At 39.6% G+C, this 24122-nt stretch overlaps 1 protein-coding gene and 1 long non-coding RNA gene across 2 annotated transcripts in view; one reads left to right on the forward strand and one right to left on the reverse strand.

Annotated features, from left to right (window-relative positions):
- Positions 1-13036, reverse strand: part of DCBLD2 (discoidin, CUB and LCCL domain containing 2) — a 111420-nt gene extending 98384 nt beyond the window's left edge. Inside the window, exon 1 of the mRNA XM_037834170.1 lies at positions 12740-13036. Within this exon, the coding sequence (XP_037690098.1) occupies positions 12740-12941 (202 nt within the window). The 5' untranslated portion in view covers positions 12942-13036. The remainder of the gene's footprint in view (positions 1-12739) is intronic.
- Positions 13037-13609: 573 nt separating this feature from the next.
- LOC119533664 lies at positions 13610-19924 on the forward strand. Its single transcript, XR_005216826.1, has 3 exons — positions 13610-13740; positions 17289-17426; positions 19820-19924. It is a non-coding gene; the product is annotated as an uncharacterized LOC119533664 (long non-coding RNA).
- The last annotated feature ends 4198 nt before the right edge of the window (positions 19925-24122 follow it).

Raw genomic sequence — 24122 nt, forward strand, 5'->3', positions numbered from 1 at the left:
TCCCTTTCCAGTTTCATCTCCTGATTTTCCCCCACAACCTCTATGCTCCAGCCGTGGAACTAGGAATGACTCCCCACATGCTCCATGTTCTCTCACCTCTGTGCACTGCACATGCTACTCCACTCTGTTAAGAATACCCTTCATCCTCTTATCCACCTAGCAAATACCTATTTATATTACCTCCTTTTGAAACCTTTTGGAACTTTCTTATCTTTCTCCTCATTCCCATTATCATAATCTTAAGCCTATTTATGTCAGTTTACCATACCAAGCTGTCTGTTAGACAGGCATAGAATAGCACAGAAATGGAACATCCTAGGCTCCGAACACATGCTGTGGAATTTATAATAAACCCAAACAAACCTTTTATAATGGTAAGCAAATGATACAATAGAATGTACATAGGCTTTGGAGGCAGACTTGGATTTACATTCTAACAATGCCAACTTTTGAGATCCTGGGCACTAACCCTCTGTAAGATTCCATTTACTTATCTGTACACGGAGATAATACCATCCAACTCCAAAGGTTAACTGTGAGGGTTCAATAAGAACTCATGAAAAAATACAGTGGGTACTTTATAAATGTGAGCACACTTTCTCCTTGTAGAAGATGCTGCTGCTGCTAGTACCTCCTTTATCCTTCTTCCAGGAAGTGCCCTGCAATCTCCCCCAATTTTTAATATGACCTCATGTCCCCTAGCTAGTCAACTGGTCCAGAGTTGAGTACTGACACACTCTGGTTCAATGATTCCCTTCCCTCCAATTTCTGGATTGCATAATAGGGAAAATCCCAGAATCTCCAGTATTAAAACTACACGTCTTAGGGATTGCCAGCAGTCATGATTCCTACCATGTGGAGAAAGCCAGACCGAGGCAAGAGAGAGGAATTAAGCAGAGTCCGTGGTGCCTGAGGTCCAGCTGCATTTCTGCTTTCCCCTTGACTTATGTGGGTTTGGCCCTTAAAAGATTCCTCAAGTTACCTCAGAATTCTCCCAATACTTTTTCCTTCTGCTTTAGGTTAGTTTGATTTGGGTATCCGTTCCCAACAACCTCAAGAGTCCTAACAAACACTCTTCATCCATCCATGCAAAAGAATGCATGTCTCACATCTAGATCTACAAAGTTAGCTTCCAGGATCCAAAGAGTAACCAGAAACAAGGACATGCAAGGAGGGAAGAGATAAACCACAAACCTGTAAATGTTCTGAGCAAAGAACACTGAAACATAGAAACAAGTAGAAAGTTGGAGAAAGAGCAGCAGTCAATAGGTAAGGGGCAAAATCAGGACTAAGGTTTTGGTTGGTCAGAGGCCAGTTAAGGACATCGTGTGAACCATAATCCTTGCCATCCACTCCTCTGTTGCATGTTCTGGCACCTCTCATTGAAATACAGCTGTATCCTTAAGCAGAAATTCCCTAAAGAATAATAGGATGTGGACAGGGTACAGATGGAGAGAAAAACACTGACTATCAACAGAAAGCAAAGATTTTAACAGTGAAGATTTTAATTGTAAGGTAGGGAAAAGAAAAACAAACATTTCATTAGTTTACATGCTGATCCACTCACTGAACACAAAGTCACTAATTACCCAAATAGATTTGGTCCCAGCCCTTACACATTCCAAAAAGAGACACGAACTATACATTTATAAACATTGACAGAAGTGGATCTCAAAGCTGACATGGCTAGGATTTAAATCCAGGGATGCCTGACTCCAACACTTCTGTACCTTCAAAGATCACAAAAGCAAAAAATAATGAAGACAGACAAAGCCTCCCTCCCCCCCACACACATGAATATACATGAAAAAACCTGACAGTTGAAATGACAGTCTAAGTAGTGCAAAAGCTAGACTTCAAGGGTTAAAAAAGAATTTTATCATTTAACAAATATCTGTTGTGTGCCAGGCAGTAAAAAAATGTACAGCACAGATGTAGTCTACTTTTTAGGAAGTCCATCACTTATAAAAGCAGAGATAAAAGGTAGCTGGAAAGCCAACAGTAGAAAAGACACATAAGCCGGGGTTGTTCTGAGTATGTTTCCAGATACAGAGTACGAGGCACCATAGAAGCATACAGTATACTAAAACAAAGTTTATGTTCCCTGGTGGAACAATGTTTTGTACAAGGTGGGAGAGATGGTTCCAGGAAGGAGGAAAGGTGGTGCAGGAGGCAAGGTCATACGGTGCAAGGATGAGGAGCAGGGCAGGAATTCAGCTCTATAAATCAGCTCTACAATGGGATAATCAAAATGCTGTTGCTGAGCAGTATTCACCATTTGAGATTTGATTAGATAGTCCTAATTTACAGTTGATCTAATTACAATGACCACATGACTTTTTTTCCAGTTAACCCTGAGCTACCCAGAACTAGAGAGCGCAGGCAGTGAAGAATGGCATGTAGCCTCAATTTGTTATTGTCAAGAACCAGGTGAAAAGCATCTCTGAGATGACAGACCTGGTTGCCTTGGCTGGGTAAGAGACAAGAAAACCCAGAGATGGACAAATGGACTGGGTGAAAGCGGAGGAATCCAAGGCTGATGTCAGGCCAAATAGCTCAGGTACAAACTCCTTAATCTGCCCCTCAATGGAAAGTCCTCCTTAATATCCCCACCAACATTTCCAGTCTTCATTTCTCACTAATATCCTATGACACCAAATTACTGCAGCTACCTGAACAATCCCCAGGTGAGGAAAAAGAAGGCAGGCAACTACCAGAACCAAAACTAGAGGGATTTTTACAATGCTAGAGGTGGCCATTCAAATCAGAATTTGAAAGAGAGGCTGACATTGGTCTTAAAGAAAATCTACCTGAAGGGCTGGGCAAAGCAGCATTTTCTAAGAAGTAGCTCTGTCTATGTTCAGAGTTCCAGTTTGAAGGAGGATCCCCCTCATTGTCAAGGGAGTACAGTAAAAAGGTCTAACTCCTAGGAAGAGGAGGGTTGGAAAAGCCTGGGCAGATTGACAGGTCCCGAGCAAGTAGGTAGTAAGGTTCAAAAGAGGGCTTTATTCCGGAGAAGACTGAGAAGCCCAGACTCTTGAACTGTAAGCTAACTGTGGAGATTAGGCAAAAGACCGTAGTATAAAGGGCTTGCAGGTACCTGAGGAATACCACCAAATAATATGCTTGGGGTAGCAGGTTCATTCTAGAGATGGAATTCTTAATGTTTACCTTACAACAGACACCATGCTAAGTATTAGAAATAAGAAAATGAATAAAGCTCTCTCTACTGCTAGGAATAAATACTCACAGTGTGATTAATGAAAAAACAGAAATAACTGTTAAGTACTACCTGGGAAATTGGTATACGACAATAAAGAACTTTTCACAGAGGGAATTACATTCAAGCACGGTTTTGAAGGATAACTAGGAGTTTACTAAGCAGAAAAGAAAAGAAAGTAACAGCATTCCAAGTCGAGGAAAGTTTATATGTAAAGAAATCAGTGTATCAGATAAGGCAAAAAGGTATGAAATGACACAGGATATTAGAGGAATCAAAGTTGCTCAGTTTTACACCAGTATCAAGTGTTAGGGGTTCTGGCATGAGATTAGGTTAGAGAGGAAGAGAGGGACCAGAGAGGAAGAGAGGGACCAGATCATGAAAAATATTACATATATAATATGCAAAGGACTTTGGCCTGTATCTTATAGGTGATGAAGGGGCTGCTGGCTACACTATGGAAGTCATTAACATAGCTCCAAACGAGCAGTATCCATGACTGGCCCCAGGTAACAAAAAACAAAACAAAACAAAACAAAACAAAACAAAACAAAATTGCCCAATGATTGGACAGGGCTCTTGGCATGGGGCTCAAGAAGGAAGCAGTGGGCCAAGAGCAGAGGCTGAGATAGTTACTACTCATTAAAACTTGGCAGGCTTTAACACCCCTATGCATTCCTGATTCCACACTATTCTCGCTGTGTCCTTTACTCCTCAAATGTCTGCCATTCCTGTGGCCTAGAAACCCACGGATCTTTCAAAGCCCACTCACCTAAAACCACTTTATCAGCAAGGCTTCTCCTGCTTTCCCCAGATGTTACGAGCTCTCCTTCCTTAATAACCCACAGCCCTGTGGATCCTTCCTTGGTAATTTTTATTTTTATTCCAACTTGGAGATCATTACTGCTTCAACTAGACCATAGGTTCTCTGAAGACAATGACTATGTTTTACTCTTCTCTGAATGTTCCAGGACCACAGTGACCTATGTGCACACTCTGCTAGGAGCTCATGGTTGTTCCCCCTTCCCACTGGTAGTTCTTAACGAGAGAATGGTAAAGAGTACCAACATCTTCTCTTTGATCCCAGGCAATTCAGTTTTGACAGGAAACTTGCATATCCCTATTCATCAAAAGCCCTGTAGATAACTCTGGACCAACTCTACTTAGAAAGAAGTTGAGGGAGCTTGCAACTCAAGGTCTTCCCCATAATTCAGGTAGCCAATCAAAGTTTTTCTTCCAATCTTCAGAGTGAAGAGTGATCAAAGGTGATGTTTTAGCGGTCTTTGGAGATCATTCCAATATCCCATCTGCTTCACTGGACACTGACATTCAGTAAGTACCAATTTGAAAATCTTTATTTTCTGTCTTCATGGATTATATTGATTTAACCCACATAATGATCTGGAAAATGAGCATGATTTACGTTACTAAGCTAACATTTTGAAACAAATACTTTCTGAAAGATCCTATTCAGATTGAAGAATTTAATCAAATTAAATAAAGAAAACAACAGTAGTTCTAAATGATATATTAATTACTTCATAAATAAGAATGTCTTCAATGAATTTTTGTATTTTGAAATTTTGGTCTTGCTGTATTTTCATAGGTATGCTTATGTAAGTTAAATTGGCCTATAAATTACTTTTAACATATTTCCACAGAACACAATACAACACTATTAAAATTACAACTATGTAAAATTATTAAGGTTTATGAATACGGACTAGGAAGGAACATAATTATAAATTGATAAATTAAGGGGTAAATTGTGGGTAACTATCATGTAAGTCTTTCGTTTGGAATGACTGTCAATTATCTGTACAATTTTTTAAAAATAAATATAAAGTGCTATGGCCATAAGGTTGTTATAAATTAAACCACATCCACAAGCCACACAAGAAAAGTTGCCAAATTGTCTCACCTCATATTTCAACCATTACATTTAGCAAATATCACTATCTCTATGACGTTTTTCCTAATCCTTCTAATCTTATGTCATCATTCCACATCCTTCCAACTAATCAAGAATTGGAAGTAGAAACTTTCTATTTGAGTGCATTCAATTAATGACCAAAATTACTACTTGGGCTTTTACATCCCAGGTTCATTTTGTTATGTATAGTCCTTACATTTAAAACTTATCCCTATGTAAATCTAGCCTTTCCTCTTCATATTATAGTCTGATTTTTTTCCTTTCTAAATTCATGTGTCATTTTAATTCTAGAGCTGGTTCTTTCACTTATACAAATTTCACCGTTTTGAGACTATTTTCATGTTGGACTAGAATGAAGTGCAGATGTCCCAACAGAATTACTAACTATCCCAAGAGAGAAAGAATGCGTTTACTGTTTGCTTACAACATCAGGAAATCTACTTAAAAATGTAATTTTAGAAATAATTTTTCATTCACAAGTTTCAAAAATTAGATTTTAACTCTGTTCATTAATACATGTGGAATTGTGCTATCTTTCTAATTTTCATGGTGCAAAATTAATCAGAAATACAACAGAAAAAGGATGCTTTGATTTTATCTGTATAAAACTACATAAAAGAGCGCTAATGTTTTATGAGACTAAGAACAGACAATGGAAAATTCTAAATTCCACTGTCCTAAAAGACAATGGAAAAGTCAACATTAGAAATAATTAGAAATGTTTCTTTACAGAGTGAGATAAGTTCTCTATCTCTGACAATTCACAAACATTGCTAAAAAAAAAAAAAATTCCCTGTATCACAAGCAAATAGAGACATTACTTGACAGAATACAAACTTTCTACGTTATTTCAAAATTTTGTTGTGTAACTGAATAACTGTTTTCAAGAGAGAACCTAATTTGTTTCATATATTTATTAATTTGGCAAACAAAAACCAATATCTTCAAAAACATTTTATGTTAATAGGCATAAACAAATCCATCTTAATGGATTTTTAAAATTAAATCCCTGATATTTTACTATGTTCAAATCATATTCTAAGCTAGAAAGAAGGCAGGCAAGCCCTTCATGATACAATGAGGTAGCTGGGCTCCTGAGATGAGCTGACCTAAATTACTACAGTTATAATGCATACTGGAGACATAAATACATCCACAGTAGGCCAAAAACTTCCTTAAGTAAATTAAGTTAATTTATTACAGGAGCAAATATAAAATCAGCATAAGTTACAACCATTTAAGCTTTTCTTAGAAAGATACATTTTGCAAAAAAATGTCTTCAATAAATAAGAGAAAGAATTTCAAAATGCATTTCTAAATATCATACTCAGAACTCAAAAAATACATGAATATAAGCCATAGCTAAATAAGAATAAATATAATCTACTTATAATCTTATTAGCAAAATAAGATTAGTTAAAATACATTTATGCTGTGCAAGGTCAACAAGTCTTTAGACCAATAAGTTTTATTCTGAGCTAAATAAAAAGAAAAATCACTCTGAAAATCTGCTAAGGAATACTTATGTATGGCATTAATTGGAATAAGCTAGTATCTTCTGCTATGTACTTCAAAATGATGTCTAAAAGATCAAAAAAAAAAAAAAAACAAAAAAACCTTGCAGCACAGTTCTACCTCAACATACATATTAAATTCATTTCTACCAAGGATGGCAGAAATAAAAAAGTGTAATCAAAAAACAGTTTCTGGACAGAAGAAGATGGCGGCACAGAGAGGAGTGGAAGTTAGTTAGTCCCCCCAGAGCAACTAATAAACAACCAGGAACAACTAGTAAATGATCTGGAATAACTACTGGGCAACAAGTGTGACTGTCCACACATCATGCACCAATCTGGATTGGGAGGAATGCCTGAGATTGCAGCATGGAATCTGTGAGTAGAAACTGTGGACCCAAGCTGGGAGCCCCCTCCCCAATGGAAGCCCAAACGGCAAAGCCTTGTTGTGCTAGAGAGCAGCACTTTCTGAACAAGCGAATATACCTCAGTACAGCTCCAACTGGGGTTTTAATTGGCAAACATGGACTAAACAATGCAAGCTACAGATCCCCAACAAGCAGACAGAGGCTTTTAGTGACAGCTCACCTTGAAGAGCCAGGGGACTTTAATGTCTCAGGAGGGGGATCCCAGAGGACCGGGAGCTATTTCTGGCCGATGGGTGAAACTGGGGGCTGTGGACTGACCTTGAAAGGGGGCTTTCTGTCCCTTTTTCTCTCTCTCAACCTGAGGAGCTAGCCACTTTCAGCTCTGTAGCAGCGAAAGCCTCAGCCATTTTCAGCTCGCAGCTCTCTGACCCAGACAACGGTGAAGACAGCAGAGTCAGAGAGACAAAGAACCTATTCATATGCAAATGAAAACCTAAAGAGGAAAGAGGTGGTGCCCAGATCTACTATCCGCCTTCCATTCAGAACCAGACCCCAGAGCCTGGGGGAAAACAGCCACGGGCCACACCTCCTTAAACCAGTCTGGAGTAACAGGCACCACCTGCTGGGCAGAAGAGCACAGCGGCTTGAAGCCTCACAGGGTATGTCAGTACTCTAAGACACACCCTCAGGCAAACCAGATACTGAATATTTCCTCCTTCTGAGCCTGTTCTGGTCTGGGAAAACCTGATTGGGGTAACTAAGGAAACCAGATGCCTAGACAACAGAAAACTACAACTTACACTAAGAAAAATGAAGTTATGGCCCAGTCAAAGGAACAAACTTACACTTCAACTGAGATACAGGAATTTAACCAACTAATGCTAAATCAATTAAAAAAGTTTAGGGAAGACATGGCAAAAGAAATGAAGGCTATAAAGAAAACACTGGGCATATATAAGGTAGAAATCGAAAGTTCAAAAAAACAATGGGCAGAATCTATGGAAATGAAAGGCACCACACAAGAGATGAAAGACACAATGGAGACATACAACAGCAGATCTCAAGAAGCAGAAGAAAATACTCTGGAACTGGAGAACAAGCACCTGAAAGCTTACACACAAAAGAACAGATAGGGAAAAGAATGGAAAAATATGAGCAACGTCTCAGGGAATTGAATGACAACAGGAAATGTAGGAATGTATCTGTCATGGGTGTCCCAGAAGGAGAAGAGAAGGGAAAGGGGGCAATAATAGAGGAAATAATCAATGAAAATTTCTCATCTCTTATGAAAGACATAAAATTACAGATCCAAGAAGCACAGCATACTCCAAACAGAATAGATCTGAATAGGCCTATGCCAAGACAATCAGATTATCAAGCTTCAAAGACAAAGAGAGAATCCTGAAAGCAGCAAGAGAAAAATCATCCATCACATACAAAGGAAGCTTGATAGACTATGTGTGGATTTTCAGCAGAAACCACGGAGGCAAGAGGGAAGTGATGTGACATATTTAAGATACTGAAAGAGAAAAACCGCCAACCACAAACCTTATATCCAGCAAAACTGTCCTCCACATGTGAGGGAGAGTTCAAAATATTTTCTGACAAGCAGACAATGACAGAGTTTGTAAACAAGATAACTGTTCTACAGTAAATACTAAAGGGAGCACTACAGACAGATAAGAAAAGACAGGAGTGAGAGGTATGGAACACAATTTTGGGTGATGGTAGCACAACAATGTAAGTACACTGAACAAAGACAACTATGAATATGGTTGAAAGAGGAAGGTTAGAAGCATGTGGGACACCAGAAGGAAAGAGGCAAGATAAAGACTGGGACTGTATAACTCAGTGAAACTTAAGAGTGTTCAACAATTGTGATGAAATATACAAATATGTTTTTTCATGAGGGAGAACAAATGAATGTCAACCTTGCAAGGTGTTAGAAATAGGGAAGTATTGGGGGAAAAATATAATCAATGTAACTAGAGACTATAATTAACAGATACATTGTATTATGCTTCCTTTAATGTAACAAAGGCAGTATACCAATGCATTGAAGAGAGGGTCATAAGAGAGGGGTATGGGACTCTTGGCATTGGTAATGTTGTCTGACTATTCTTCTTTAGTTTAATGTTATCTTTCCTTTTGTTGCTTCCTACCTGTCATGTTTTCTCTCTCTCTCTCTCTTCTTTTTCTTTTGTCTGTCTACCTTCTTTGACTCTTCTCCTGCTTTGTGGAAGACATGGAGATGTCCTTATATAGCTAGTGGTGAGGGTGATGAATACATAAATATGTGACTATAAAGGGCATCATCAATTGTTTACTTAGGATGGAATGTATGGTGGGTGAACAAAACCATCTACAAAAAAAATGGGTTGCTGAAGAAACCTTGAGGGCACTATATTGAGTGAAATAAGTCAGACACATAAGGACAAATATTGCAGGGTCTCACTGATATTAATTAATTATAATATGTAAACTCATAGACATGAAATATAAGTTACCAGGATATAGAATGAGGCTAAAAAATGGGGAGTGGTTGCTTATTATGAGCAGAATGTTCAACTAGGTTGAACTTAAATGTTTGGAAATGAACAGAGGTGATGGTAGCACATTGTGAGAATAACTAACAGTGCTGAATGGTGCATGAATGGGGTGGAAAGGGGAAGCTCAGAGTCACGTACGTCACCAGAAGGAAAGCTGGAGGTTAAAAGAGGGGAATGTACAAAACAGTGAACCTTGTGATTGGCAATGTCCATGATTAACTGTTCAAATAGTAGAGATCTCTTTCATGAACCAGAACCAATGTACAATACTATAACTAGAAGTTAATAATAGGGGGCATACAAGGAAAAAATATACCTATTGCAAACTATATACTACAGTTAGTAGTATTTTAACGTTCTTTCATCAACAGTAACAAATGTTGTATACCAACACTATGTGTCAACAATGGAGAGGGAGTGGTTAGGGATATGGGAGGATTTGAGTTTCCTTTTTTTGTCTTAATTTATTTTCTGGAGTAATGAAAACATTAAAAATTGAAAAAAAATAATTGTGGTGATGGATGCATATCTGTATGATGGTATCAGGGGCAATTGTTTGTACACTTTGGATCTATGGATAATCGTATGGTATGTGAACAATCATAATAAAAAAATGAAAAAAAAGAATATTGGGCAAAAACTAAAGAATTCTGAATAAACTATGGACTTTAGTTAAAAAAAAAACAAAAGCAAAAAAACAATTTTCATAGTCTATTTTTTATTCTGACTTATGCAAATTATATATGCAAATTTTAGAAAATTTGGTAAAAGTATAAAGAAGAAATTACCTACAATTCTATCAGCAAAAGACAATAACTGTTAACATTTTATTATTTCCTCCCAGTCTCCTTCCACTCTGCTTCCTAAGACTTCTTATAGAGTAAAAACAGTCTGACATGTCACTTAACATTAGAACTTGTGGTCATTCCCATTTTTAAAAGTTCTATAGATGTTTTAATGCACTGCTTCTCATTTTGAAACAAGACTTCTTTCCAGTTTATGTGAAGGAATACCAGTGGTCTCTGAAGCACCACAGACTTATGTCAGGATCCCTTGAGTAAGAATATAATTTAAGAAGTAAGGAATTCAAATCCCATACAATTCCTAGATTTTCAGGTGATATATACTTAACTGGCACTTAATTATTATTATTATTATTTATTAATAAAAGTTATTATTACCTAATATTAATAATAAATTATATTATGCTTTTCCCTTTTGCAAAGCTCCCGCATACAAGTATTTCATTTTCATTCATGCTGTGAGGCAGGTATGTATTTTTGTAGTGCTGACATAGAAAACGGAGTTACAAAGATAAAATGAGTTAAAATTTACTCAGCCAACTTAGAACACAAGAACTAGAAATCAGGGTTTGTAATTATCATCATTTATATTTGTGTTAGTCACTGTTAATTCATATAAGATCTATATTTCAGAGATGATACTGCAGAGGAAAAACATATACTTGTTAAAATATTCTGGTAAAAGGTGCTACTAAACCTTAAAAAGAAGGAAATGTTTCACGTTTGATTAGATTGGGCTTGAAAAATTCTAAAAACAAGGCAGCCACTTATTTTGGGGAGGGGACATATGACTGATTCTATACTGTTTCAAAATTTCTTTAACATGATATAAACACTTTCAGATCTAGAAACAGGAAAAACAATTGGAACATTCTGCTTATATAGCAATATTCCTTTTTGTATCAAGGTACCTTGTATTCTTTATGTCTCAATTTCCTTATCTCTGAAATAGGACAACAATATCTATCTGATGGTTGTGGTGAGCACTGAGTAAGTTAATAAATACAAACCACTTAGAAATATGCCTGGCAAAAGTAAGCTTTAAATAAGGGTTAGCCACATTTAAGGATTCACATTTTATTCCCTCTTTTCCTTACCAGAAGGGAAGTACATACATAGGCTCGAAAGCTTCAGGGAGGAAAAGATTTCACACACTCTTGAATTTTTAAATGCTGGTTTTCAATAACTGATTTAAGAAGATGATCCAACTGAAACCTGAATGCTAAGCATCCAGGTATATGTCTATCTGTGAAATTTTATACTATACTGTGTAGATAAATGCCTACATCTAAAGGGGTCAGTTTATCGAATACATTTTTTCCTTACAGAGAGATTAACTCCACATTTCGTCAAAGTTTCATCATTTCATAATTACAGGTTTATGGCCATGATTCCACGCTTTTCTGAAAACCGTTAAGTGGGTCGTTAAGTTGGACTTAAACGTGGAGATCAATTAAAAAACAAAACAAACAAACAAACGAAAACCTTCCCACTGATAAGTAACAATTCTTATCCTTCTTACTGCCATAACATGGGAGACGCAATGGGAAAATACCTTCTATAACTGATTCAAAAATTGTGGTAAGCTGCCTGAAAATACTATTAAAAGGGAAAAAAAACTCAGCCCTGCATTCTCCTTCCCTTATAATGATTCAATAAATAGTTTTGCCCTCTTCTGGAATAGGTTTCTCAAGGATTATAGATGGAAAAACAAAAAGTTTTGTCACTTTCTGGAAGGCCTCTCTTTTCCCGTGGAACACTCCATTGGGACAACACAGCACTTTAACTTGGGCCAAATGCCGTGTCTGACCCAGGCACTCTAGACCACAATCCTAAATAACTGGCAGAAAAGGACATCTTCTGGATCCAACCCTCCAAGTTAACCGGAATCGATTCCATTCGCTTTAGAGCCTGAGCTTTCCCAAAGATAATAATAATCACTACTTGACTTACAGGTTTAAGATGCTATTTAATTTCCTTCTCTTTCCACTCTGTCCACCCATGTACTTGTCCCTCCAAAAATTTTCCCCAAAAGAAGAATCTAATACCAAAATTAAAAGAAAGGGGAAAAAAACAAAAAGGCCCTGATAGTAGGGTCCCACTTTACTCTTTCCAGAGAAATGAACGGCCTTGCGGAAAAGTAAAGCCGCGCTAACTTGGGGGACAGGCAGACAGAGCTCACCTTCTCAAGTCAAAACGCAGAGTGCAAGGGCAGCTCTGCCAGGCACTGAAGCGCACCGCACCTTCCCGACCCGTTTGCAGATTCCACTAATGGCCGGGAGAAAGGGGCGCCCAGATTTCCCCTGCACCCCTGCCGCCCCGCGCCCCGCGCACTCCCCCGGGACCACTCACCTTGCTGGGCTCCGGTGTCCTCAAGCAGCAGGAGGAGCAGCAATACGAGTAGGAGGAGGAGAGGCATGGAGAAGGAGGAGTTGGAGTACGAAGGGAGGTGGCGGGAGAGAGAGAGTACGGCCCGGGCGGGGGCGGCGGCCGCGGCCCGGACTCCAGTGAGCTGCAGGCTGAGCCCGGCTCTCACCACCGCCCGGCTCGCCATCGCGGCGGTCAGGAGTCCGCCTGCATAGTGGGGACGCCCCGCACGCCGCGGAGCCACAGCACCGGCGGGAAAGCAAGAGGCAGCGCGCGCCTCGCCCTGCGTCGGGACCCCCTCAGCCCCCCACCCTGCTTTCGCCTCCTCCCCCTTCGTTCGTACCCTCCGCTCCCTCAGGCTGGAGCTCAGGGGAGAGTAAGGAAGGAAACCGAGCGTTCGAGCCGCGAACGGCGGCCGCGGCGGAGCTGGGGACACGCACCACCGGCCCTGCGTTCCTTGCTGGGACCCCGGTTCGACGCGCTAGCCCGCGGCTCTAGCTCGCTGGCTGGCAGGCTGGCCGCCCGCTCCCTCGCGCTCTCTCTCGCGCGCGTCGGCCACGCCTCCTTTTCCCGCGACAGCCAATCCACGGCCGGCTCTGGTCCGTCTGGCTCCGCGTAACCCAATCAACACGCCCTCTCTTCTGTCGACCCGTTAGCTTCCCGGCCCACTCCTCGAGCTCCACAGCCCTTCATCTCTCTTCTCCAATCCCCTTCGGCCCTCGGAAGCCCGCCCGGCCCGGCCCCCGCCCGGCCCGCGCTCCTGTTATTGTTGGGACCGCGGTCGAAGCTGAACCCACTGTGGCGGGCGCTCGCTCTGTTCAATGACTTCCGGGACTTCCCCCATCCCTCTCTCCTACTCCTCAGGCCCAGCTTGCTCGTTGCTCCACCCCCGCTGCACATCAGGCCACTGGAGATGGTGGGAAACCTGGATCCTGGGTGGTTTTAGTTGGAAGGAGACTAAGAGACTTCTTTTAAAAGCAAAACAGGTTTGTTGTTGAGTTGTTGTTGTTTTAATTTTTAAATTAAAACTACAGCAGTTATTGCAGCACATCTGAGTGACAATAACAGATACAGTGTTCAACTTTAAACATGTGTTTTCTGTGCCGTACATCCTTCACTGTAAAAGACGGTGAAGGAAGAAATTTTTTTAAAAAAGTATGAAACAAGATCATGCTCACAAGACAATTTAAACCTAACGTGCTAACATTCATTTACCTATTCTACAAAGAATTGCTGAGCACTTGCTATCTACCTTGCAAGCATTGTGAGAGAGTTGCAGGAGTTGCAGGCATGAAACAGAAATCTTGCAGGCTCTAGTGTGGGGACAGAAATGGAAATACGTCATGCACTGTAGTTCACATAACGAAATAAGTGCTAATTAGTTACAAGCGATTTGGTGGAGATGTGTGAGAGGATAGAGTGACAAAAAGAAAGGGTCTTTAGGAAGGAGGAATCCGCAGGCCTAGGCAGTGTTTGGTTTTAGAGAGGAGAGAGGTGTCATCCAGAGTGATAACTTGGGTTCCTAAGAGCAGGATGGTGTCAATAATAAAGACAGGAAACTGGAGTGGTGGAGCAGGTTGTTTGGGAAAGTGGGTTAGTTTTGGACGTGTTGAATTTGAGATGGCAGCTCCACTAATATGTGAAGTTCTGAAACAGGTGGGCATTTTGTTCTAAAGCTCAGGTTGAGGAGTGTGCTAAAGTACTGTGCCTGGGAGTCACGGATAGATGTGATTTTCAGAACCTTGAAAGGTTTTTTTTTAGTATCCTCAAATGAAAATGAGAGTTGTAGGGGTCTTTGGAGGTCATCTGTTTCAACTCCTAATGTATTCCTCATACAATAAATTCTTCCCTTCAGATTTATTCAGTAAGCATTTATTGGATGCCTATTCAGATTTAGGCCTAATGTGGGTAGTAGACATACAAAATTCAATCAGAGGAGTTCAAGGTCCAGTGTGGGAAGCAAACATGTAAGCGTCATCAGTGCTGTATTGGAAGTATGGACTGGTCCCACAACACCACAGTGGAAGGAGTTAAAGGAACCCATCATGGCAAGTATGAAACTGCAGCTGAGTACTGACTAAGAGAACAAAGTGAGGAAGGGAATGTCAGGCCAGGAGCAAAATAGGCACAGTGTTGATGGAGCTAAAAGAGTTGGCTACTGCTGACTCAATCAAAGGAAGTGAGAAAATAGTTAGGGGCAAGATTTAAGCCAGGCTAAGGAGTCAGCTTTTTATTTTGTAATGTTAAGAAATAACTACAGGATTCTAAGCAAGAAAGTGACATTATCAGATTTTTATTGTAGATAACTCAGACAGGAGACTGAGGAATAAATTGCAGTAAGAGCAAGACTGTAAGCCAGAGAGATTCCAACCAGAGACTATTCCACTGATTTATCTGGTTTAAAAAAAAATGATAGTAAGTCTGAACTGCTGGTAGCAGGAGGGGGCTGAGAAATATTTATGATCTCAGTGACAGATTACATGTGGGGAGTTAGGAGGAGTCCAGGAAGATGCTCATGTTTCTAGGTAGAAGGTGGTGCCATTAACATAGCAATGCAATATAAGAAGGGGAAATGATCTGTTTGGACAAGGAAGTAGAAGTAAGATCATGTATTCAGTATCAAACATGACATGCTAATGTAGCAAGTAGTCAGCCATGTCCTAAAAAGTCTAGTAATATTCTGTCTGGGACAACTTGCCTTATTTGTTGAAAAACTCTTGTCACAGGGTCGAGTGATAACCTTGAGGTCACAGAGGTGGTGACAGAGTACAGTCTTATGAATCTCAGGCCAGCACTCTATAGACTAACCGTAACTGCACTGGAGACAGAAAACTCACCTGTGAACTACTGCAGTTATGGAAGCCCTTACATAGGTAATAGCCATCCCTTCTTTTTGCTAATGCAACACAGGAAGATCCAGACTCACATATACCTAAAGCAAGAGGTAGGAACATCCCTTTTCTCATCTCTGTTGCAGTTACTGTCTAGTACTGAAAGGGTTATTAAAAGTAAAAAATAGAGAGATGATGAATGTCTAAACAAAGTCAGTTGCAAGGTAGGGAAGAGGAAGGAAGGGCCAGACCGGAGTTCTATTTAAAGACGTGAAATCAGAAAGTCTTGGTGACTGATGCTGTATGACAATTCTATATTCTTATGTTTCACCTACCCTGGTTTTTCTTTGGAAATACAGGGTCTGGAACTCTGGCTAGAAAACATCTGTGAAGCTCCCTACTGCTGTATGTACAAAGGGAATTTCAGGTGTCGCACAGAAGTGAGAGGAGTAGATGATGTTTCTGCCCCTACTCTCCCTACTTCTCCTACCATTGTCAGTTTACTGAGTTGCAAAATCACTGATATGTGACTGCTCTGAGATGACCACAACATCTTTATGGGACCTTACACCAAAAGAATACTGCAGGCATTCGCTTCTGGTTTATATTACCTTGCTTACTCCCTCGGGTTGCTCTAACCAACTTTATCATCTTCCCTCCCTTGGGGACATGGTGTGTTTGGAGGTTGATATCTGCTGAGGCAATGGGGGCAATACTTGTCCAGGACTATTTCACCCTCTTGACTTAGATGGAGAGGGCCAGGTCAGACTGAGGATTCTAATCAGGAGCCCACACAGATAGGTTTGTAGAAGGCTATAATTATAGCAACCAGATGCCCCCAGAAGCTCAAGTGCCTCCACAATGTAAGCCCAGGTCTCAGCTTCTTCCCCCAGAGTCTCAAAAAGATATGGGCTTTAGAAGTTCCCTTAGGGACAAGACCAACAGAGCATACATGAACTGAGCATTGCTTCATTGCACATAAGTTCATTGGCATGGGCTGGGACTTGTAGCAGCCACAGTCGACTCCATTCATTGACTGGTAAATCAATCAATGCTTTGGATAAAAGCTCTGGGGAAGATTAGGGCTTCAGGAGAGGAGCACATGGGATAGCAATGTACGAAATCCCAGGAAATTAAAATATGCATCATTTTCATGTGTTTATGATTTTTTTTACTCCATGTTAAGAAAGTTTATAATAAATATAGATCTTTGACCTAAATTTTAATTCACTGGACCTTCCTCCTCTATTCTTCTCTCTCCCTTTTTCTTTTTTCATTCTCATTCTTTATTTTTTTCTTTGTTTATTCTTCTTTTAATGGATAAAGTTTGGAGGGGTACAGAAAATTGAATTGATCTATAGAGAAAAGGGAAACATGAAAAGAATGGTTACGCCCTACTATTTTTGCCTCCAAATGAATCCTAACTCAGAGACTACTAAGGAAATGAGAATGGTACCTTTGCTTCTGTCGGTAGAGAAGCATCTGGGTTTTAATGATATGATATGGTAATAATCATTGGCACCATCATTGCTATTAAATGTCTGTTAGCATTAATAAAATAGAAGAGGCTCATTTAAAATTGCATTTGTACTGGAAACCTTGAATGGTATGTAATGAATCACTGGTGGGCTTTATCAGCTAGTATTTTTGGCAGGATAACAGAAACAGAGAACCAATGAGAATTTACTTTTGTGATCTTCCAGCCAGGTGGGAAAGAAAGAAGAGCATGACAGTTCTGGGGAAATGTTTCAGTCTTTAAAGACCAGAACCCTCAGATCTGGCTAATGTTTTCATAGGAGCATTGTCATTGTCCTGTTGACTGTTTGGACAAATGTTTACAGGTAAGTTTGTTGCTGAATGTCTGAATTCTGCTAAGGAGACTTTCTTCCTTTCTGTGAACAGAAGTGGTTTGGATATGTATTTTTCTTTTTATCTTATGAATTTCTTTCCTTTAGTCATTTTAATCAAATGTAGCTCTCAGGGTTATTGCTCAAATTTTCTTAACATTTATAACTATTTCTTTAGATATTTGTTATAGGAAATTTAAGACTATAAACAAAATCTTTTTAAAAAGTGCTAAAACTTAGTTTATTATTGAAGATATTTAATTTCTACTAGTTTAGTGCCTAACGACATTATTTTTTCTTGTAAAGTTAACATTGGCATAATTTTTAGTAACATTAGTGGCCTTCATTGTTTTCCATTTACCTCCTCCTCTACTACAAGCCATACCCCCCTCCCCACACACACACATACACATATACACACACGCTTTATTTTTATAGGAATGGAAGAAATTGAATCAATTCAGTGTCTTGTGAGCCAAAGCAAAATGGCCTCACCCTGCTATTCTATCTCTGATGGAGGCTCCAAAGGATTTTAGTAAAAGCATGTGAAAACTGCCATTTATTACATCAATGTCATACCTAGAAATTAGAGAATTAATTATATAGTTAGCATGAATGATTAGGAGGGAACTAAAACATGGATAGTGAACTTACCCAAATATGTGAGATAATATGATTTAAGAAAGCAGTAGCTGCATGCCCTCTTCTGCTACTCATCTGATCTTTCCCTCTGGGCCCTTTTTGGGCAGCACAGTTGAAAGTTAAATGTACAGAGTTGAAATGCTGTTTGGCTTCTGAAAAACTGAGTTGTTTCATGGGATCATGGAAACAGCCCTGGCCAGACTCACATATCCACCTTCCTGCTGGAGAACCTGTACAACCTCTGGCAAGGATCCTAACCTTTCCAGGCCTCAGTTTCCTTATCTATAACTGAAAATGGTTGGATCCTATTATAGGTTTAAAGTTTGATAATTCTGCCAAATTCTCAGTACCCAGTTCTTCCTTTCATTTCACAGACAAATTCTAAGTCCTTAATTCCTGAATTGCCACGTAATGTAGAAAGGAGGGGAAACCAAAGCCTCTGACCACAGGATTCCTCTCTGGGAGAGGACTGTCTTTGCTGAACTGGAACACACCTTAAAACATGTGCTTGCTTTTGAAAATACCCCCCACCTCCCTATCCTCAGATGAGGATTATGAAATTTATGGCTGGATGAACAGCCATTTCTGTTCCATGAAAGGAGCAAACGGGACCTTGGATGGGGGAGGGTGGCTTATCCAGAGGAGAAGGGAGGAGGTCAGAAGAATTAAAGGAGTGCATCATGTGCAAGAGGAGGGATCTGAGGAGAGTTGAGAAAGAGTGAAAATTCTGTGGTGGTTCAAATGCCAAGGCACATTCATTTCAAGCTAATCTTCATTTCAAGCTGTTTGCTGTCTGTACTATATTTTAACCTTTCCCCAACTTCCAGAACTCTCCATGAAGTTTGCTATAGTCAAGTCCTAATGTGATAAAACTTTGGGGAAGCAGGGGAACAAACAGATAGGTGCCCAGCATATTGATTCTACGTGCAAATGGGTAGCATACTCTGGAGGTGAAATGAAGGAGGAGATCAAGAATTCAGAGGAGGCAGGAGCCTAGTAGAACCAGAGGTTTTGGGGGAACTTAAACCTCCATACCACTCCCCATCCTCTTGACAAAATCTATGGGAGACCTGGGAAGGAATATTAGATTTCCATCTCTAGATGAGTTGGGGTAGTTGAGTAATTTATTTAAATATTAAAGAGCAAGGTGACCATAGCAAGCTAGCAGATTTGGAATCATCCTGGCAGCTACAAGTCTGTTACACTAGGACATGCAAATAATAATATAATAATTTCACTTTCTATTTTCTAAGGACCAAGAGAGTAGAGACAGAAATTGGGTATTTTTAAATGTGCAGGTCACTTCTTTCAACTATCCCTTTTTAATCCTTTATTTAAATTTTAATTCAAATTCTTTAAATTTAATAAATCAATAAAATAGGAACTAATATTTTAAATAATAGTGGGAAATTTAGGGTTTAAAGGAATATCTAAGGTATAAAGTAGTATATCACCTTCTTTGTATTGCATTCACAGACTAGCCAATATTAGCCTACCTTTTAACACAATAAGATATAAATGAGATGCAGAATATATTATACATTTTCATTTAAATAGATCTTTTTTTTTTTATTTTTGGCATTCTATCAGCCATGTTTGTGAAGTGACAGGTTGTGAACTAAAAAGAAATAATATATTACTCACATTAGCCTGACTTTCCATGAGATTCTGCATTAATAATCAGTGTTTTACTACTAATATAATACTTTACATTTGACTGGCATGCATTATCATTTTATTCATAGTTAATATACTGCACAAAAGGGAAGACATGAGAGATTTTTCTGAAGGATTGACTGCAGACTGAGATAACTCCAAGGCAAGAAACAAAGGAGAATATAATTTCCCTGACCTAGCTATTTTTTAAAAACCTTGAAGAGCTGTATATGCCTGGCACTCATAGGATTTTGAATAAATAGAACTGCTTTCTCACCATTTATCTGGCATTGTTTATTGGTTATCCCTCTAAATCAGTGCTTAGTTCCCATTTTCAGATCTGAAAATATGTACCTTCATTTTTTTATGAATATGATCAATATATTTGATTCATATTGCTTATAGCTGACTCGACTAAAAGGAAGGGTTTGAGCATAGCCTTCTAAAAGATATGAATTATCTAGTAACAAAAGGTCATGGATTTCCTCTTTATTTAGGACTCTGTTGTATAGTACCCAGATATTAATTACTCAATCTAATGACAAAATCTAAGTATTTGCTTAATAGATAACTGTTTGATTTGAAGCAGTATGTGTGTTTTTTCTTTTTTCAAATATCGATTTCAGGCCATAAGATAATTCAGTAATCACTTTAGTCTTTTTGCAAATTACTATTATTCTCATATTGGTAAATAACTGATTAGAAAAGTACTTCAGGGGCGGGGCAAGATGGCAGAATGTTGAGGTGTGTCTTTTAGTTACTCCTCTGGGACAGCTGCTAGATAGCCAGAAACTGTGTGGAACAGACCCTGCAGAGGAATATGAGTTTGGACATGTGGCACACAACAGTCTCCAGTGTGTGGACCAGCTGAGATCAGTGAAATCTGTAAGTTCTTGCGGTCAGGAGGCCCATGCCCCTCCCTGCCAAAACAACAGATTGTTCTGTGGCTAGTCTCCTGAGGGAGGAAGGGGCATAGGTGCTGGGAACCAGGAGGGAGAACTGCAGTTGCAGCACTGCTTAACAAACTCAGACTCCTGAACAAAAACTCGAACCATAGATAATCTGAGACCAGACACTGGAGAATCTGGAAGCAGTCAGCCTGGTGGAGAGGAGATAGAGCTAGTAAAAACAGCAGAAAAAGACAAAAACAAAAACAGAGACTTTTGGAGTTGGGGGTGAACGTAATGTGGAGAAGGGCTGGGCTTAACACAGAACCTGGCACATTTGCAAACCGGGGAAACCAGGGCCCTTCTCTGAAAAGCCAGGTTTTCTGGTTTCATGTTTGCTACTCAATTGCCTTGTCTTTTTGCATTTCAGTAGCCCATCAGAACTGCAATGATGTAACTAAGGGCTTGCCTTTAAATAGTCTATACTGGGCCTTTCTTTTTCTATTGTCGGTTTTTTGTTGGTTTTTTTTATATATTTTTCTTTTCTTTAAAAAATAACTATTCTAAGTAGCCCTTTACAGAAAGCCTCAAAGATGTGCAATTTGGGTCCAGGAAAGAGCAGAGCTAACAGAGCTCTGAGAAACAAAGCAGTAAATCTATTGGGGGAGAAAATTTGCTAAGGACCATAACTTTCCAAGAAAAGGTGGGGCGGGGCTCAGCTTGTGTGGCAGCCCTCCTTTGGGGAACTCAAATCCCAGGGACTGGAATTAAGAAACCAGCTTCAGTCAGTCATACCCCTCACAGGGTTAGGGTCACCCAGAGAACTAAAGGCTTCACACCTCCTCACACTGGTGCAGGACCTGCGGTCTGGCAAGCACCACCTGCTGGACAGCATAGGAAAAGTAAAGAGTCTAAAGGCCTCACAGCAGGGTCTCATTCTCAAGGAAACTCCATGCTCTCCTCCTGAGACCTGGGCCTCTCTGGACTGAGAAAACCTGACTGGGGTTGACCATATCTGAGGTGATGTTCACACAAAAAGGCTACATAGAGGCAGGACAAGAAACAGAAAAATAAGAGGTGAAAAACTCTGATCAACTAAACAGAATCTAAGTTAGAGTTCTAGAATAAGCTGAACTGAACACAAAAAGTTAGAGAACAAAGCCAACCAACAAGAAAACCCTGGGTAAAAGAGTGAAAGTGAGCTCCAGAATAAACTAATCAAGAACGTCAGATGCCTAGACAGCTTAAGATAGTTAGCCATACTAGGAAACACAAAAATATGGACCAGCCAAAAGAACAAACTAAGAGTTCAACCAAGATACAGGAGTTGAAAAAGTTATTGCTAAATCAATTTAATAAACTGAAGGAAGAACTAATTGGAGATGTTCAAACAAATCTAAATCAATACAAAAATCAAGTCATTGAACTGTGGGAAGATACAGCAAAAGAGATGAATGATATAAGGAGGACACTGGATGACCATAAGGAAGAATTCATAAACTTGAAAAAACAAATGGCAGAACTTACGGGAATGAACGGCATAATTGAGGAGATGAAAAAGACAATGGAGGGATACAACAGTAGATTTGAACAGGCAGAAGAAAGGATCAGTAAATTGGAAGACCAGACATCTGAATTCACACACACAAAAGAACAGATGGTGAAAAGAATGGAAAAAAATTAGCAGGGTCTTAGGGAGCTGAGTGACAACATGAAGCACACAAATATACATGTTATGGGTGTCCCAGAGGGAGAGGAGAGGGGGAAAGGAGCAGAAATAGTAATAGAAGAAATACTCACTGAAAATTTCCCAAATCTTATGAATGACAGAAAATTACAGATTCAAGAAGTACAGCATACCCCAAACAGGATAGATCCCAATAGACCTACTCCAAGACCTTACTGATCAGATTGTCCAATGTCAAAGACAAAGAATTCTGAAAGCAGCAAGAGAAAAGCAATCCATCACATACAAGGGAAGCTCAATAAGACTATGTACAGATTTCTCTGCAGAAACCGTGGAGGCAAGAAGACAGTGGTATGATATATTTAAGATAATGAAAGAGAAGAACTGCCAACCAAGAATTCTATATCCAGCAAAACTGTCCTTCAGAAATGAGGGAGAGTGTAAATCTCCCTGGCAACATGGGATATGACTCTCAGTGATGAATCTGGACCTGACATCATGGACTTGAGAACATTTGACCAAAAGGGGGATGCAAAATGAAATGAAATAAAGTTTCAGTGGCTGAAAGATTCCAAATGGAGTTGACAGGTCACTCTGGTGGGCACTCATAGGCACTATGTACATAACCCTTTTTAGGTTTTAATGTATTGGAATACATAGAAGTAAATACCTGAAACTATCAAACTGTGACCCAGTAGCCTTGACTCTTGAAGACATATGTATAACAATGTAGCTTAAAAGGGGTGACAATGTGATTGTGAAAGCCTTGTGGATCACACTTCCCTTTATTCAGTGTATGGATGGATGAGTAGAAAAATAGGGACAAAAAAACTAAAGGAAAAATACGATGGGAGTGGGGTATGATTTGGGGTTCATTTTCTACTTTTTTTTTATTCTTATTTTCACTTTTTCTGGTACAAGGAAGATGCTCAAAAAATAGATCAGGGTGATGAATGAACAACTATATGATGGTACTATGAATGATTGTACACTTTGGATGATTGTATGGTATGTGAATATATCTCAATAAAATTGAATTTTAAAATGAGAGATTAAAATATTTTCAGACAAACAGATACTGAGAGAGTGTGTGAATAAGAGACTGGCACTACAAGAAATACTAAAGTGAGGGCTACAGGCTGATAGGAAAAGAAAGGAGAGAGAGGTTTGGAGAAGAATGTAGAAATGAAGATTATCAGGAAGGGTAAAAGGAGGGAGAGGAAAAAATAAGACATGACATATAAAATCCAAAAGACAAAACGGTAGAAGAAAGTACTGCCCTTACAGTAATAGCACTAAATGTTAATGGATTAAACTCCCCAGTAAAAACACACAGACTGGCAGAAAGGATTAAATAACAATACCAATCTGTTCTAGTTTGCTAATGCTGCAAGAATGCAAAACACTAAGAAATGGATTGGCTTTAATAAAAGGGGGCTTATATGATTACAAAGTTACAGTCTTAGGGCCATAAAGTGTCCAAGGTAACACATCAACAACCGGGTGCCTTCACTGGAGGATGGCCAGTGGTGTCCAGAAAATCTCTGTTAGCTGGGAAGGCACCTGGCTGCTGTCTGCTCCAAAGTTCTGGTTTCAAAATGGCTTTCTCCCAGAATATTTCTCTCTAGGCTGCAGTTCCTCAAAAATGTCACTCTTAGTTTCTCTTGGGGTGTTTGTCCTCTCTTGGCTTCTCTGGAGCAAGAGTATGCTTTCAACAGCCGTCTTCAAACTGCCTCTCATCTGCAGCTACTCACTCAGCTTCTGTGCATTCTTCAAAGTGTCCCTCTTGGCTGTAGCAAGCTCTCTCCTTTTGTCTGA

The sequence above is a fragment of the Choloepus didactylus genome, chromosome 1, assembly GCF_015220235.1.
Source record: "Choloepus didactylus isolate mChoDid1 chromosome 1, mChoDid1.pri, whole genome shotgun sequence".
NCBI classification, from domain to species: domain Eukaryota; kingdom Metazoa; phylum Chordata; class Mammalia; order Pilosa; family Megalonychidae; genus Choloepus; species Choloepus didactylus.